General features: G+C 43.1%; 1 protein-coding gene across 3 annotated transcripts in view; it reads right to left on the reverse strand.

The window, feature by feature from the left end:
• Positions 1 to 17,108, reverse strand: part of espn (espin) — a 168,568-nt gene that overhangs the window by 102,256 nt on the left and 49,204 nt on the right. For all 3 annotated transcript variants that reach the window (XM_048561676.2, XM_059655668.1, XM_048561674.2), the window contains exons 3-6: positions 16,549 to 16,735; positions 14,677 to 14,859; positions 10,237 to 10,368; positions 3,129 to 3,348 (exon numbers count right to left, since the gene is read on the reverse strand). In XM_048561676.2, coding sequence (XP_048417633.1) covers positions 3,129 to 3,348; positions 10,237 to 10,368; positions 14,677 to 14,859; positions 16,549 to 16,735 — 722 coding nt within the window. The remainder of the gene's footprint in view (positions 1 to 3,128; positions 3,349 to 10,236; positions 10,369 to 14,676; positions 14,860 to 16,548; positions 16,736 to 17,108) is intronic.

Here is a 17,108-nt window from a genome sequence, read left to right on the forward strand (position 1 = left end):
CTTCAGATGCACAAACGTTTCAGTCAATTGATTTCACTATTTTGCCACCTGTACAGCATGATTTCAATTATCCTCAGCGTACTCTTTCTTTTGTGCAAATGAAAACACTGCCAATGACACGAGAACCAGGAGGCTTGCTAACAGCACAGGAGGTGCTGCTATAACGCATGTTCCAGCAATGAGAATTGACTGGAAGGCAACTGGCGAATAGGGGAAATGCTGCTTCTGAAGTGCAAACTTGTGATGGCCATAAGGCGATTCTATCAGTGCACAGAGAAGCACGCATCAACGTCACGAGATCGTTTCTCACTCTGCCAACCCGCGAGCCTTGAACGGTTACCTTAAGTCATCTCTAGGTGTCTACAAGCAAAAGGGGCTGGATGACAGGGCAGTGTTTTTTTCTGACCTCATTGTTGGTGTCTTGGAAGATGTTTTTATAAAGTATTGCAAGAAAACAAATCTGGATTTCACGATTCCCCTCGTCCTGGATAATGTGTGAAGCCATCCTTCCATCATTGGTGAGCTTTTAACCACAAACTCAACCTCACTCCTTCAACCCACGGACCAGGGTGCAATAGCAGCTTTTAAAGCTTATTGTTTAAGGCGCACATTGAAGAAGCTGAATGCAGCCACTGAGGGGGACAGACAGTGTTCTTCAATTTTAAAAAAGCTTTAACAGTTCATAGAATAAAATCTTATTTGCCAACCTAAAAACAGCTTCTTCGTGAAAAAAGAAAAAGAGCAAAGCAGCAAAAACTGGACATCTTTTTTAAGACAAACCCCAAGAAACAGTCAGAAGGCAATGAACCACAGCCATCCACTTCTGGATTAATTATTTTTTGGCCCTAACCCTGCAATCACAACCGTACCTGAAGAGGACGATGATGATGATGACAATGATGACGACCTTCAACCCCTGCACTAACAACAGAGCAACTACAAGACCTCCTCCCCCATCAGGGCATCCTGACATTTTTTCAAGATAAAGTATTAAATTTACTTTTATTTCATTATTAGATATGAATTAAACACGTATTCAAACTGTGCTATTCTTTGTGTTTGGCTTTGGAGTGATTATTTTAGTGGTCAGCCCGAAACCTGGTTTTCCCACAGGCCCTATTATTTCTGTAGCACAATTTTCTACAATGCGATGTTGCACGGGAATGCAACTGTCGCATTATAGCAGAAGCTCCTGTACTTGGCCCTAAATTTTAACTCTTGAATGGTTGCAGCCATATGCATTGAATGATAGAATCAAGCAGCACAGAGAGAGGTTATTCAGGTACAAATACTGGTCTTGCCCACATCACATGCAAGAATTACAATAAAACCTCTTTTACCATGGCTCAAAATTTCTTCTCTTCAGCTATACAGTATATGCAATTTGTTTAAAAAAGTTCATTCATCAGATGTGGGCATTGCAGGCCAAGCCAATATTTATTACCCATCCCAATTTACCCAGAGGGACGTTAAGAGTCAAACACACTGCTGTGGGTCTGGGGTCACATGCAGGCCAGCCCAGGTAAGAATGGCTGCTTTCTTCCCCAAAGCAATCCTGGTTTCCCTGCCGTAGGAAGGATGTTGTGAAACTTGAAAGGGTTCAGAAAAGTTTAGGAGGATGTTGCCAAGTTTGGAGGGTTTGAGTTACAGGAAGATGCTGAACTGATTGGGGCTATTTCCCCTGGAGCATTGGAGGCTGAGGGGTGACCTTATAGAGATTTATAAAATCATGAGGGGCATGGATGGAGTAAACAGACGAGGTCTTTTCACTGGGATGGGGGAGTCCAATATTAGGGGGGCATAGGTTTAAGGTGAGGGGGGACAGATTTAAAAGGGACTCAAGAGGCAACTTTTTCAAGCAGAGGGTGGTGTGTGTATGGAATGAGCTGCCAGAGGAAGCAGTGAAGGCTGGTACAATTACAACATTTAAAAGGCATCTTGATGGGTACATGGATACAAGGGTTTAGAGGGATATGGGCCAAATGTTGGCAATGGGACCAGATTTATTTAGGATATCTGGTCAGCACAGTCGAGTTGGACCAAAGGGTCTGTTTCTGTGCTGTACATCACTATGACTCTAAACATGTTTTCAATAATTGGCAATGATTTCATAATCATCACTAGACTCTCAATTCCAGATTCATTACTGGAATCAAATTCTGCCATCTGCCACAGTGGGATTTGAACCCAGGTTCCCCAGAACATTCACTGAGGTTCCACATTAATAGGTCTAACAATAATATCACTAGGCCAGCACCTCCGTATCAAGATCCCGGTTTATAAGTTACTATTGAACCTGATATCTTTTAGACAGTGCATTTTCAGATTGCAACAACACACTGGGTAAATAGAAATCTTCTCTCATGTCACCCTTAGCACCTTTTCCCTTAAATCTGTGACCTCCGGATTTCCTCCCTCTCCCCAGCTCCTTACCGTGAAAACTTTTCACAATTTTGAACAGCGCTCGCAAATCTATTCCTAACATTCCCTGCTCAGAGGAGAACAACTCCAGCTTCTTCGCTCCTCTACCGCTGGTTTCTGTTCTAGTAAAACTCCAAGATAATAAAATGTGAGGCTGGATGAACACAGCAGGCCAAGCAGCATCTCAGGAGCACAAAAGCTGACGTTTCGGGCCTAGACCCTTCATCAGAGAGTGAGAGAGATTCCCTGAGGTTGGTCCGGAGGGAGGAGGGTAACTTCTTCAGGTTAGGCATCCCTGGAAGAGGCTTCGCAGTGAGGTTAAAATAGTATCAGAGATAATGGGAACTGCAGATGCTGGAGAATTCCAAGATAATAAAATGTGAGGCTGGATGAACACAGCAGGCCAAGCAGCATCTCAGGAGCACAAAAGCTGACGTTTCGGGCCTAGACCCTTCTCTCTGATGAAGGGTCTAGGCCCGAAACGTCAGCTTTTGTGCTCCTGAGATGCTGCTTGGCCTGCTGTGTTCATCCAGCTTCACACTTTATTATCTTGGAATTCTCCAGCATCTGCAGTTCCCATTATCTCTAGTAAAACTCCGCTGTGTTCTCTCCAAGCCCTTGATGATCTGGGTAATGCCCGGGTTTGAACACAGTATTGTAGTGGCTTCAGCCATTCAGTGAGACCAGTTATTGCCGTGACACATCACCTTGCCCTGGGCCCTGGCAGCTGCTCCTTTTCTCTCTCGTACTGGACTGGCTCGAGTGGCAGGAATCGTAGTTGGACAGAGTGCTGGATGGTGAACCTGAGTCGAACCTGGCTTGCTGCTGCGATGAGAGAGTGGTGTTGGGGGATGACATGCCCGAGTCAATCTGCTTGTATTCAAGATCCACAGATGGGTCTCGAGACAAGACCCGGTGCTCCACGCTCTGAAAAAAAAGACAAAAAGATTGAGCTCAACAATCGTTAAAGCTGCATCCACTGCCAACACAAAGCTTCTTGCTTCCGGCCATTCTGTTCTGGATGTGGAGTTAGTCACTTTTCAAGGGTACAGTCTCATCCTTCAGATGAGTTTCAGAACTGACTGCGTTCGGGTATTGAGTTGAGTCCAATCCTACCATCTGTGCTGACACATTATTCCCCACCTTCAGTGGAAGGTTTCAATGGGGAAAGAATCCATCTGCCCAGGCAGGCTATTGCATCGACTAGCCCATTGAATAGTGACCGGGACCGACTAGCCCACTGAACAGTGAGTGGGATCGACTAACCCACTGAATAGTGAGCGGGATCGACTAACCCACTGAACATGAGGGGGATCGACTAACCCACTGAATAGTGACTGGGATCAACTAACCCGCGAAACAGTGAATGGGATCGACTAATCCACTGAATAGTGACATGATCGACTAATCCATTGAATAGTGACAGAGATTGACTAACACACTGAATAATAAGCGGGATCTACTAAACCACTGAATAGTGACTGGGATCGACTAACCCACTGAATAGTGACCGGGATCTACTAACCCACAGAATAGTGAGTGGGATAGACGAACCCACTGAACAGTGACCGGGATCGACTAACCCACTGAATAGTCACAGGATCGAATAATCCACTGAATAGTTACTGGGATCAACCAACACACTGAATAGTGATCAGGATCGACTAGCCCACTGATTAGTGACCGGGATCGACTAACCCGCTAAACAGTGAATGGGATCGACTAATCCACTGAATAGTGACTGGGATAGACTAACCCACTGAATAGTGGCTAGGATCTACTAACCCACTGAATAATGAGCAGGATCGACTAACCCACTGATTAGTGACTGTGATCAACTAACCCACTGAACAGTGAATGGGATCGACTAATCCACTGAATAGTGATTGAGATTGACTGACCCACTGAATAATACACGGGCTCTACTAACCCATTGAATAGTGACTGGGATCTACTAACCCACTGAATAGTGACTGGGATCTACTAACCCACAGAATAGTGAGTGGGATAGACGAACCCACTGAACAGTGACCGGGACCGACTAACCCACTGAATAGTGAACAGGATCGACAAATCCACTGAATAGTGACTGGAATCGACCAACACACTGAATAATACGGGAGCTACTAACCCACTAAATAGTGACTGTGATCGACTAACCCACTGAACAGTGAATGGGATCGACTAATCCACTGAATAGTGATTGAAGTTGACTAACCCACTGAATAATACGCGGGCTCTACTAACCCACTGAATAGTGACTGGGATCGACCAACACACTGAATAGTGAACAGGATCGACTAATCCACTGAATAGTGACTGAGGTTGACTAACACACTGAATAATAAAGGAGCTACTAACCCACTGAATAATGACTGGGATCGACTAACCCACTGAACAGTGAATGGGATCGACCTATTCACTGAATAGTGACTGGGATTGACTAACCCACTGAATAATAAGCGGGATCTACTAACCCACTGAATAGTGACCGGGATTGACTAACCCACTGAATAGTGACCAGGATCTACTAACCCACTGAATAATGAGCAGGATCGACTAACCCATTGATTAGTGACCGGGATTGACTAACCCACTAAACAGTGAATGGGACTAACCCACTGAACAGTGACTGGGATCGACTAACCCACTGAGTAGTGAGCAGCTTCGACAAATAACCTAAATAGTGACCAGGATCAACTAATCCACTGAATAGTGAGTAGGATCGACTAACCCACTGAAAAGTGACCAGGATCGACTAACACGCTGAATAATGAGTGGGATTGACTAATCCAGTGGATAGTGACTGGGATCGACTAACCCAAAGGATAGTAACAGGATCAACTATTGAATAATGACTGGAGTCGACCAGGAACCACTAGCCCAAAGAATAGTGACCAGGAATGGGAATTCCTCATTGATTTTACCCTCCACACACTGCAGAACTGTGAGATGAATTACTGCACCCAATGAAGAGGGCTCCCTTATGGAAAACCCATGACCTTTGTGCATTTATATACAGCCAAATTCTTAATCTTTTCACTGCTAAATAAACAGTCAGTTATATGCATTGCTTGAAAGTACAACATACAGAAGCCTTACATATTCCACTCGCTACATTTTTAAAAAACTTTTGCCGACAGCAAGCTGTGTAAATATATGTACAACATAAAAAAAATCAACTAAAGATTTGAATTTACATAGAGCGTTTCATAGTCCCAGCATCTCAAAGTGCTTTGCAGTCGGTGAAATAGTTTTGAAGTGCTGGTACTATTGCAATGTTTGAAAAGTCACTGACGGTTTGTGTACTGCAAGCCCTCAAAGACAGGAAAGACATCATGAGCACATCGTCCATTACTATGATGCTGACTGATAGATAAATATTGGTCAGGACAGTGTGAATAGACCCTTTCAAAATATCACATGCTGACAGTCAAGTATGTCCAATTCTAACCAGATCACAAATTACTAAAGTTGTTTAAAATTAGAATCTTCGACTACAGTGAGAGTAAAAGGTGGAACACTCCAGATACTAGCCCTGCCAATGCCTCAGACAGAAATTCACCAACTAGTCAATGTAGCCTTTGTTGCAGGGCTGAAGTCAGCCTTAAAACATTACAGTGTGCAACCACTACATTACACAAACAGGCTTGCTCTCTCCATCCTAAGATTTACAAATATTATATCAGAATCTCGCACCTCCAGCTGAAGGTCGCAGCTACCCTCTTAAAATTAATCTGACCTCTGTTTTGTTCATGAATTAAACTATTTCCATAAAAGTAACTTCACCACCCAAAGGAAATAGATCAAACAAAAAGTTGCTTACGTTGCCCATAATGTGCTGAATACTGAAAACTTGCAAAAGAAATCGTGTTCCTTTGCAATCGGGTCTGGTCCAAGTTGGAGCTAGAGGTTCCATATACGTGTGAGAGAAGGCTACAGCCACCTGTATATCCTCAGGAAGCACACAGCATGTTCCCTGAGGGATTCATGACAAAATAATTAGGCCTTTTGTGAACAGTCTTCTTTAGGTACCACATGACCAGCTCCGGTCTTTAACACCTTCACTGCTGAGGCTGTCACAACTTAAGGGAGAAGCTCGATCTTTGCTTTTCACTGACAGCCCCAGGCTGCTTTGTGTGCTTGTGTACCTTAAAGAAAAACAAGTTGCAGCTTGGCTATTTATCAACAAAACTTATCCACTAGGTCAGTGCAAAGAATGCTTCTGTTCTCCAATGGAGCATGCAGCGTGAACCTTCCCCTTGTTTTAATTCTTTCAGAGCGCTACAATCAAACAGTAAACTCTGTGCATGAATACAGAGAGTGCAACGCTGCTTCGTATGTTAAAATATGGAACTGTTTCCGATGAGGATCAGCTCTCCATACCATCACTGTAATTTCTCTTCAATGTCTTTTTCCTGGCCAGCGATTAAGTGTGCCCCTTGCCCACAGAGAGACACCAAGTGGACATTCCTCAGTCATGATGATAACAGCATGAGGTTACAATGCCAGGGTGGAGCTGGCAACCCAGGGACTGCAGTTGGTGAATGGGAGCTATCTTTCTGACCTTCATCAAGAGTGCAGTGGGGAGGACAGAACAGTGGAATGGCCCCTGAAGGGGTACATGGCAGTGGTGTGATGGTAGCAACTCTCTGTCTGGGCCAGAAGACCCACTTCAGGGCTTGATGACCACAGAGCCATACAGTCATACAGCATGGAAACAGACCCTTTAGTCCAACCAGGCCATGCCAACCATAATCCCAAACTAAACTAATCCCACCTGCCCACGTATAACAGAATTCAGTATGTCCTACTGAGGCACCTCTGGGAGGCAGAGAGACCCCTGATCAGTGAGAACCGTACAGGAACCATCTTGCACTAGCTTCTGATGTTAAAAGATTCCACTCGAGGGTTCTTTCAGGGAGCAAGTGCTGTCATCGTTTTAAGGGAGGGATTCCCTAAAGTAGCAACTGACTATACAACCACAGTGACAATCATAGATGAGACGGATTCCCTCCTTTGTTAGGATACACGTCCCGTGGGATTTACCAGCGAATGAGTGGAATCCAAAGCAGTTTATTCCTTCCTTGGTCCTGTCTTAGAGATATTGACCGAAGGAGATGAGCTAGATTGTAACAGACTGGCATGACAGCCCAGATCTATGGTCATGATGCAACTGTATCTATTGGGCACAAATACCAATTCCCCTGCAAGATCCTGGACAAACTATCATGTTATAAATGGCAGTGGAAGTGAACAAACGCATGATGAATCTCCCTGAGAAAGTCATACCCTATGACCCAAACATTTCAGGACATTAAAAGGAACAGATGAGGGAGATTGGGAGAAACTATTTCCAAAGATCAGAAAGTCTTGGACAATGCAGTGAAGTTAAAACAAAACACAGGCACAACTTTCGGGTGGGTATTGGGGAAACATTTCTTCACACATAGAGTAGCAGAGATTTGAAATGCTCTCCTGCAAAAGCAATTGATGTCAGATCAATTAAAAGGGCAAGGTGATGTCCTCGTGGTATTATTGCTGGATTGTTAATCCAGAGACCCAGATAATGTCCTGGGGGCCCAAGTTCAAATCCCACTACAGCAGATGGTTGAATTTGAATTCAACAAAGAATCTGGAATTAAAGGTCCAGTGATGCCCATGAAACCATTGTTGATGGTTAAGGAAAAACCCATCTGGTTCACTAATACCCTTTAGGGAAGGAAATTACTGCCTTTAACTGGTCTGGCCTACATGTGACTCCAGATCCACACCAAAGTGGTTGACTCTTAACTGTCCTCTGGGCAACTAGAAATGGGCAATAAAGGTTGGCTTTGTCAGCAATGCCCCCAACCAGTGAATGAATAATGTTAAAGAAAAAAATATTGATTTTAAAACTGAAGTAGAAAGATTTTTGTCATCCAAAGATGTTGAAAGATATGGCCAGATCAGAAATCAGCGTAGTCTGGCTGTAGGGACTGAACCACATTCTCTTGTTCCAATCCAGCAAAAACTCCAGCATATTACTATATCTGTAGGGAGGCTTGTCCATTGGTTGCACATATTGGGTATTTGAACACAAGTATGGCTATTGAAGCAATCTGCATTAAGGGAAGAGAAATTTGAAGCCAGTGCTTGAGTGGACAAGACTGCAATTCAGCACGACAAGGTAAAGAGCTGCCTTCGTCAGCTCACCCTGATTGTCTGCCTTATACAGACAATACGAAGGCCCTACTTTCTGACCCATCATGATTTCTCTCTTTCAGACTCTTACAAACATAGAAGCAAGGAGCTGAGTGGACTATTTGGCCCTCTACGCCTGCTTCATTATTCAATATGATAAGGCTGACCCTCTATCTCAATGCCGTACTCTCCCCATATGCTTTGATACTTATAAAAATCTAAAATGCATCCACCTCTTTCTTGAATATATTCAGCGACTTGGCCTCCACAGCCTTCTTCAGTAGAGGATTCCACTGGTTCACTACCGTTGGACTGAAAAAAATTTCAGACCTCATCTCAGCCCAAAATGGTCTATCTCATATCCTGTTTGCCAGTGATCCAGCATTATTCCAGAGAAATGTCATTCTGTTACAACCCCTTCACCTTTACTTAATTGTCTTCTCAATTTATTTTTCTTGGGCAGTTGAGATACTTTTGTAATTCCTATCTGCTGCCATGAACCTTTCACAATTGTAATGGCCAAACATTTTTAATTCTAACAGTCTGAAGTCTACTGCCAGCTTCTCATGGGCAATTAGAGATGGTCAATTACTGTTGGCCCTGCCAGCAAACCTCATATCTCCTGAATTAATTGAAATAAAACTATACAAGCTTTCGCAGCTTGGAAGCTTGACAAGTTAACTGACTAGGGTTCTAGGGAAGGCTCACTCAAAGGACCCAAAACGTTTTCTCCATAGCTGCTGTGAGATGTACTGAGCTTTTCCAGCAATTTCTGTTTGTATTGGCTAGGGTATAGCTTGCCGCGGAACTGAAAAATATATTTCTCCTGCAAGGACAAAACTGTTCACCCTTCTGAACTGAACTCCTGATTCTTCTGAACTGAAGTTGACAGCCAAAGGCCTCTGGTCTGTTTATAAAACTCAGCAGTATAAATGTTTCTTCGATTAACTCCAAGCCAGCCTTGCTGGGCATTTAACTTAAGACACATCTCTTCATGAAATAACATAGCTAGGTCACTGTTCCAAAAAGCTTTCTGACCCTGCTAAAATAAACACACCTTCACAGAAGGTAGTAGGAACTGCAGATGCTGGAGAATCTGAGATAACAAGGTGTACAGCTGGATGAACACAGCAGCCAATCAGCATCAGAGGAACAGGAAAGCTGATGTTTCAGTCCTAGACCCTTGTTCAGAACTGAAGAAGAGTCTAGGCCCGAAACGTCAGCTTTCCTGCTCCTCTGATGCTGCTTGGCCTGCTGTGTTCATCCAGCTCTACACCTTGTTATCACACCTTCACAGAACTCTATATTAAATGCCAAATGATAATTCAGACATAAAACAATTCTTATCACGGTGTGAACACTCAAAACAGGACAAGATTGCATCTGGATTACTTAAAGTTGAATCAGCAATTTCAAACTTCAAGGATGGACAGTTGAGTCAGATATTGAACAGGCTTCTTTGTTTTGGAAATTGCACCTCAATACAAGTGCTATTTGGAGGAAAATAAGAAAACAAAGGAGGGACAACCGATTTGTCCTCCAAACTGGAACTTCCCTTTTTTGAGACACTAATCACAATAACTCCCTTGTAAATAAATGCCTGTGAACAGTTCTCTCCTATATTTGGCTTACCATGTTCTCAACAGTCTTGAGGTACTTGGCACATTGACTGTGTCCATTGTACTCAGCTAGATCTGCAGATGTGTAACCGTTACGATCACGAACAGTCAGATCGACACCATTGACCACTAGGATTTGACAACACTGTGGTAAAGTAACAGAAATAGTAAGAAAATGGCCATGTGGAAAAGTATAATAGATGTCACCGCTTTGGTTACAACACCTTGTTTGATAATCCTCTGATAGATCAGCAACAGAAGATACAAAGCACATTTTCAATCTACATTTCATACATTGAATGCAGCCATTGAAATCATAATAGAAAACGATAAAGTGATAGCGAATACTGTAATGCATTGTTTGTATATTTATTTATGGTATCTGAGTTAGAACATAATTTTTTTTTGCTTTACATACCTTAAAACTTGTTATCTATACTGTGCTCTTTCTCACATTATTAACTAACTTCTCTCCACCAAAAACTTTCCATTATTTCCTTTTCTTTTCTTAAAAAAAAAAGACATTTCTTACACTCGTTGATCCTTTTCTGTTCCTAATAAAGCAACGGATACACTCTTCCTTTAAAAATGCTGAATCCAGACTCATCACCATTATGGAGATAGTCAAAACTGACGATGCTGGAGTCAGAGATAACACAGTGTGGAGCTGAAGGAGCACAGTAGGCCAGGCAGCATTAGAGGAGCAGCGAAGTTGATGTTTTGGGTCAGGACCTATTTTCTGAAGAAGAGTCCCAACCCGAAACGTCACCTTTCCTTCTCCTCTGATGCTGCACAGCCTGCTGTGCTCCTGCAGCTCCACACTGTGTTATCTCATCAACATCTTGTCTTAGTTTCCCAGGAAACTCATGTTTGTGAAACTGCCAGTCTCCCTTTTTTTCATTTTCTTCCTACAATCTAGTCTTTCAAACATACAAGAGTAGACTTCTTAATGGTTATGTTCAGATCTGCCTCATCTTGTCTCTAAATGTTGTGGCGCCCTGCAGTACAGAAGGTGGTTCGCTGTCTCGTGGTTTTAAAAAGATGTGCTGTTTATCTATGTATTTCTTAATCTAATATGGCACACATGCACAGTATTATATAAAGGAATGTTTACGCGTGTTATCATTCAATGTTTTGTAAAATGAAAGATTAAAAACTGAATAACATCCTCATGGGTATTCTCAAAGACTGCCCAGCAAATGCAGGCAGATTAATTAATCAACATCAGCCCAATTGTTAAAGAAATTGTAGGTGAACACTGATTTTTGCTTAGAAGGATCCCCAGTGACATGTATCTGTGGAAAGTAATAAAAAAGACGAATGAAGGTAGAGCAGCGGACATTGTTCATATGCCCCTTATAGAGCTTTATAAACTTATGGGGGGCACAGAAGGGGTGAATACCCTTTTTTCCAGGGGAAGGGAGCCCAAAGCTAGAAGACAAAGGTTTAAGGTGAGAGAGGAAAGACTTAAAAGGGTCCTAAAGGGCAGCTTTTTCATGTAGAGGGAGATATGTGAGCCACCAGAGGAAGTGGTGGAGGCTGGTACAACTGACAACATTTAAAAGGTATCTGATTGATACATAAACAGGAAGGGTTTAGAGGGATGTGGGCCAAACGCTGGCAAATGGGACTATGTTAATTTAGGATATCTGGTTGGGATGGATGATTTGGACTGCAGGCTCTGTTCCTGTGCGGTACAACTGGAACGCTCATAACTCTTTACCACAGAGGCTTGTCGAGGGCAGGTCTTTAAGTATATTAAACATTAAGATAGACGGACACTTTAACAGTAAGGAATGAAGGATTATAGGGTACAAGCAGGAAAGTGGAGTTGAGGGTTATAAGATCAGCCATATCTCATTGAATGGTGGAATACCCTGATGGGCTGAATGGCCTATCTCTGCTTAGTGACATATATCAGCCTTTGATGACAGTTTGGGTTCAGATATCTGCCAACTGCCCATTCTACTATGGTACTCATACAAATATAACCATGGCTGGATCCTTAAAAGGGTACAGGAGGCTGACAATATCTTCTGAGCATCAAAGGACATTCTTGTTGAATAAAGAATCCAACCAATCAAATATCACCAGTCAGGGAGAACAGGGGAAGGAATCCGCGGTCCACCAGCCTGCAATGGCATTGGGATTTTACCCAACGCAGCGTCTGGGGATTGCAAAGCTAATCACCTCCTGTGCTTTGCTGACTCAGTTTGCCTAACCACTGGTGACCATCTCTCCAGCTGCCTGGACCTTGAGATCTAGAGGTGCCTTCAATAGCGTCCCTACTTCTCTCTTCCCTGAAGGTGCTCCTTCAAACCTACCTCTTTTAATAAACTTATGGTTATCTGTCCTGCTGTCTCTTTTTGTGGCTCAGTGTCAATTTTAGTGATCCTGTGAAATACCTATCACTGCTTTAATGATGCCACATAAATTCAGATTGTATAAGTAGCATTGGGCTGGAGACGGTTGTCTCTCTGCAGGTCCTCATATTTGCTCTGTTCTCCAAAACTACCCAGAGAATGTTCTGCATGCTCAAAGCAGTTCCACTTTAGACAAAAACAGGAGCCTAGCTCTTACCTGGGATAATGGGAACTGCAGATGCTGGAGAATCCGAGATAACAAAGTGTGGAGCTGGATGAACACAGCAGGCCAAGGAGCATCTTAAGAGCTCAAAAGCTGACTTTTCGGGCCTAGACCCTTCATCAGAAAAGCTTTTCTGATGAAGGGTCTAGGCCCGAAATGTCAGCTTTTGCGTTCCTAAGATGCTGCTTGACCTGCTGTGTTCATCCGGCTCCACACTTTGTTATCCCTAGCTCTTATCTATTTGAAATGACTAGGCAGTGATTCATACTAGGGTCACATTTGCCCTGTAAATGATTGAAAAACAGGGGCACTGAGTCACAAGACAGATTACAGTGAGATACTATCAATGAAATACCTTGACAGAGGCTGGTATCCCATCACCAAGTTATCCTTTACTTACACATGGACAGTCCTTGACACTGATCCAGCTCCCTCAGAAACAGCTCTCAGAGTGAATAGAAACTCTGACACTCCTGATAATATCTGTCAGCCAGGGCTCCCTAAATGGAGCAGGTTAACAGCCCCAGTCAGGGAACGCATATTCTATGAGGTCCACCTGGCTGACTGTATTACAATCATGTGACTCACTGAAGTGTTTTATGTGTCATGTGATTCAAATGAGTCACATGATGCTTTGGGTCACAGTCTGCAGGGATGTTTGTACTACAATGTAATCCAGAGCCAGGTCATTCACTGAATTTATAACTGTGTTCATTTCCACTTTCAATACCAAGCTTCATTTCACTGTCTGTTACAGGGATGCAGAATGCTCTGGGTTCTTTATTTTTGTTTCTATTCATTTGTGGAATGCAGGCATCGCTGGCTGGCCTGCATTCCTTGCCCATCCCTAGTTGCCTTTGAGAAGGTGGGGGTGAGCTGCCTTCTTGAACCACTGCAGTCCTCCCGCTGAGGGTTGACCCACAATGCTATTAGGGAGGGAATCCCAGAATTCTGACCCAGTGACAGTGAAGGAATGGTAGTGTATTTCCAAGTCAGGATGGTCAGTGACTTGGAGGGACACTTGAAGATGGTGGCATTCCCATACAGCTGCTGCCCTTGTCCTTCTAGATGGAAGTGGTAGTGGGTCTGGAAGGTGCTGTCTGAGGATCTTTGTTGAATGTCTGCAGTGCATCTTGTAGATAGTACACACTGCTGCTACTGAGCATCGGTGGTGGAGGGAGTGGATGTAGTGCCAATCAAGTGGGGGCTGCTTTGTCCTGGATGGTGTCAACCTACTTCTAATGTATCTCTGACATCTGTTCCCAGAAAACAGTCATTCCCCAAGTGTTAGTCCACCAGGAATATTATGTAACTTAAACCTGTCCAATTATGGTCTAGGCACCTGTTGCCATGGGACATGATGACAGTCACTGACAAGGTAGCAGCAGGAAGTAAACGGTAGGTCAGATGACAAGGAGCACTACACAGATGTGCAGAGCTCACCTAGTCTAAGCCACAAAACATGAGCTTTAAAGAGAAGGGAAGCCTAGGGGAGTACAAAATGTTCTGCTATCAGTGCTATTAAAAGAAAGAAAAATTCTTTGTTGCACTAATTCACTTCCTCTGTGTCAGGAAATGCCAGTACCAGCTGGATACTTGGCACCAGTTCCAATTTTAATTTTTATGTTGCGAGCATTTAATTGTGTGTCGTTGCCCCCAGGTGACAGGACAAAGTGTTTCCAAGATACACAAAGACCCTGTGCATTGTCAGGTTTATGCTGGTGAGCTGATAGTCACAAATTGCAGACCTTGGAGGGGTTGTGGAATGGTTGTTCAGTAGCTTATAGAAAATACTCTCCGATGTTTAACTGAGAAACAACAAGTTACGCTTCCACACTTCAAATCGATGCAGTGTTACAAAACTTGCCTCTAGTTCCCCGTTCTCTGCAGCATCGTGTAACGGGGTGCCGCCCCAGTTGTCCGTGACAATCTCACCTCCATGTAGCAATAGCCAACTGAGAACTTTGGCATGTCCTCGACTGGCTGCAAAGTGCAAAGCTGTGGCCCCTTCGTCGTCCTGGTCCAACAGACTAATGTCTGAAAAGCTCACCTGCACACAGAAGATGGGAGGAAAGATAAACGAGTTAAATAATCCAAATGGGAACAGTTTGTCTGTCTCACGTGGAGAAGTAAATCAAAATTACAACAATTTTGTGTCTGTTTGTTAATCTGTGATTAAAGAAAACATGCCTTAATCTTCAATCACTGGAGTTTAGACCTAGTCCTTCAGTAATCATGGCATAATCTAATAAATGCAAATGTTCCTTTACGCTTCCTTTTCCAAAGTGATTTTATTGACAACCTTTCTCTTACTTTTCTGTTTCCCATACGAAACCTCAAGCAGGTAGCAAGGTAAACAGATCCCATGTTCTGAGGAAGGGTCACTAGACCCGAAATATTAACTCTGATTTTTCTTCACAGATGCTGCCAGACCTGCTGAGCTTTTCAAGCAACTTCTGTTTTTGTTCCTGATTTACAGCACCGGCAGTTCTTTTGTATTTTTTCAGATCCCTTGTCGACGTCCACAAGCAGGATCTGGAGTGCAGAGGACGGGAACATGCAGTGATGATCAGCTGTCCTCTCCGCACTGAATTTCTTGGGCATCACTAGATGCTGTCCTCATTGATATCAACTAAATTAGACACTGACCAATATCCAGTCAGTTGTGGGTACAAATTAATGTCCTGTCATCCCTTAATACTCTGTATTGCTCTTTCAAATTTCAATTCAATCAGATGTTATTGAGTGAACCATGTGAATGCAAGTAATTATGTTCTTTCATTTTTGTAATTTGCAATTCAAGGGAGGTCTATTGGGGTTCACGAACTGGTTTCTGTACTGTCACTCTCAGTGATCAGCATTTATTCAACTCTACACCATTACTCAAACTATAGTACCCTCAACTTGGAACAAAGCAATGATCCTGGAAAAGAACGCCTCTTAAACTATTGCCCAATGTAGAACACATTACAAGAAAGGAACATCAACTCATGGAACAGAAGACACCTTCCCAATATGTGTTTTGCCCCTCAAATGCTGTCTTCTCATATTCTGCTTACCAAGGCTGCTAGGGATTACGTACAGCAGTGCACTGCATGGTTGGTGGTTGACTCAAAACAAAACTGAAAGAGTTGATACAAGAGTGGGTGGTCACAAGTACCCCGTGGAAAATCCCCAACAACCTTGTTGATCATCACTCAACACTCTTGCTTTTTTTTTAAGATCCCCTGTCAAATTGTTGTCTACTCTTTTAAACCTTTCCATTGCAACGTTGTAGGTTATCAGGTAATCCCTACTCTCTAGGACCAACTCCAATACTCTATCTCTCGAGCTTGTCCTTTTGTCCATCTTCTAACTTCATAATTTATCCTACCATCAGTGGCACAGCTGCTGGAATGATATACTCTGGACTTCCCTCTTTTAAGACTTTCCACTCACCTCTCTTCCTATGAAAACCTTCAAGTTGTTCCTAATTTATACATTCTAGGCTCCAATCCAATTTCCAATCCAGAAAATGCTAAAGAATGTGTTTTATGTTCAGGGCACTGTCCATTAGTTGGCAGAAACAATTGGATAACATGGTACAGATTGAAAATTCATCTGAATGGTTTTGCTTGTGAGAATACACAATGTGTACCAACTAAACTAAAGGCAGGACAAACCTGGCCAGTTCTCGCTATAGCTATTGATCAGCCCCGCGTAGCTCAACCTAGCCTGGTGCCCCAAGACTGAAACTTACCAGCCAGACAATGACAGTGTTATGTCCCATCTGTGCTGCTGAGTGGAGCGCAGTCATCCCATCATTGGCCCGGAGATGTGGATCTGCTCCACATTCTTTCACAAGGTATTCAACAGCCTCCAGGTGTCCTTCCTGACTGGCCAAATAGAGTGGAGTGGCACCATTTTTCATTTGTGTATTTACAACACTGAAAGGAGAAACACAATATGTCATTTTTGAAATTCCTTTGACTTTATCATCAAAATGGAGGCATAGAAGGAGGCTATTCAGCCCATTGCATTGTGTAGTACAGGTTGTATTTACATTCTAAACCCATTAACTTTCTCCTTCTTGCTAATTAAAATCTTGAAGTTATTATCTAATTAAAAATTGTGACTAAATTAGTCACAACAGTTCTTTTCATCCAATATGTTCAACCCCAGGGTAGTTTCTAACTCTGTGATTCTTCAGCCAGTAAAGAAGAAAGAATAGCTGGGGTGGATGCCCAACTGCATTAGGATTACACAATGTTTACAGCACAACAACAGACTATTCAGCCCAATAGCCTATGGTGAGGATAT

Source organism: Stegostoma tigrinum, chromosome 28, assembly GCF_030684315.1.
Source record: "Stegostoma tigrinum isolate sSteTig4 chromosome 28, sSteTig4.hap1, whole genome shotgun sequence".
Taxonomy (NCBI): Eukaryota; Metazoa; Chordata; class Chondrichthyes; order Orectolobiformes; family Stegostomatidae; genus Stegostoma; species Stegostoma tigrinum.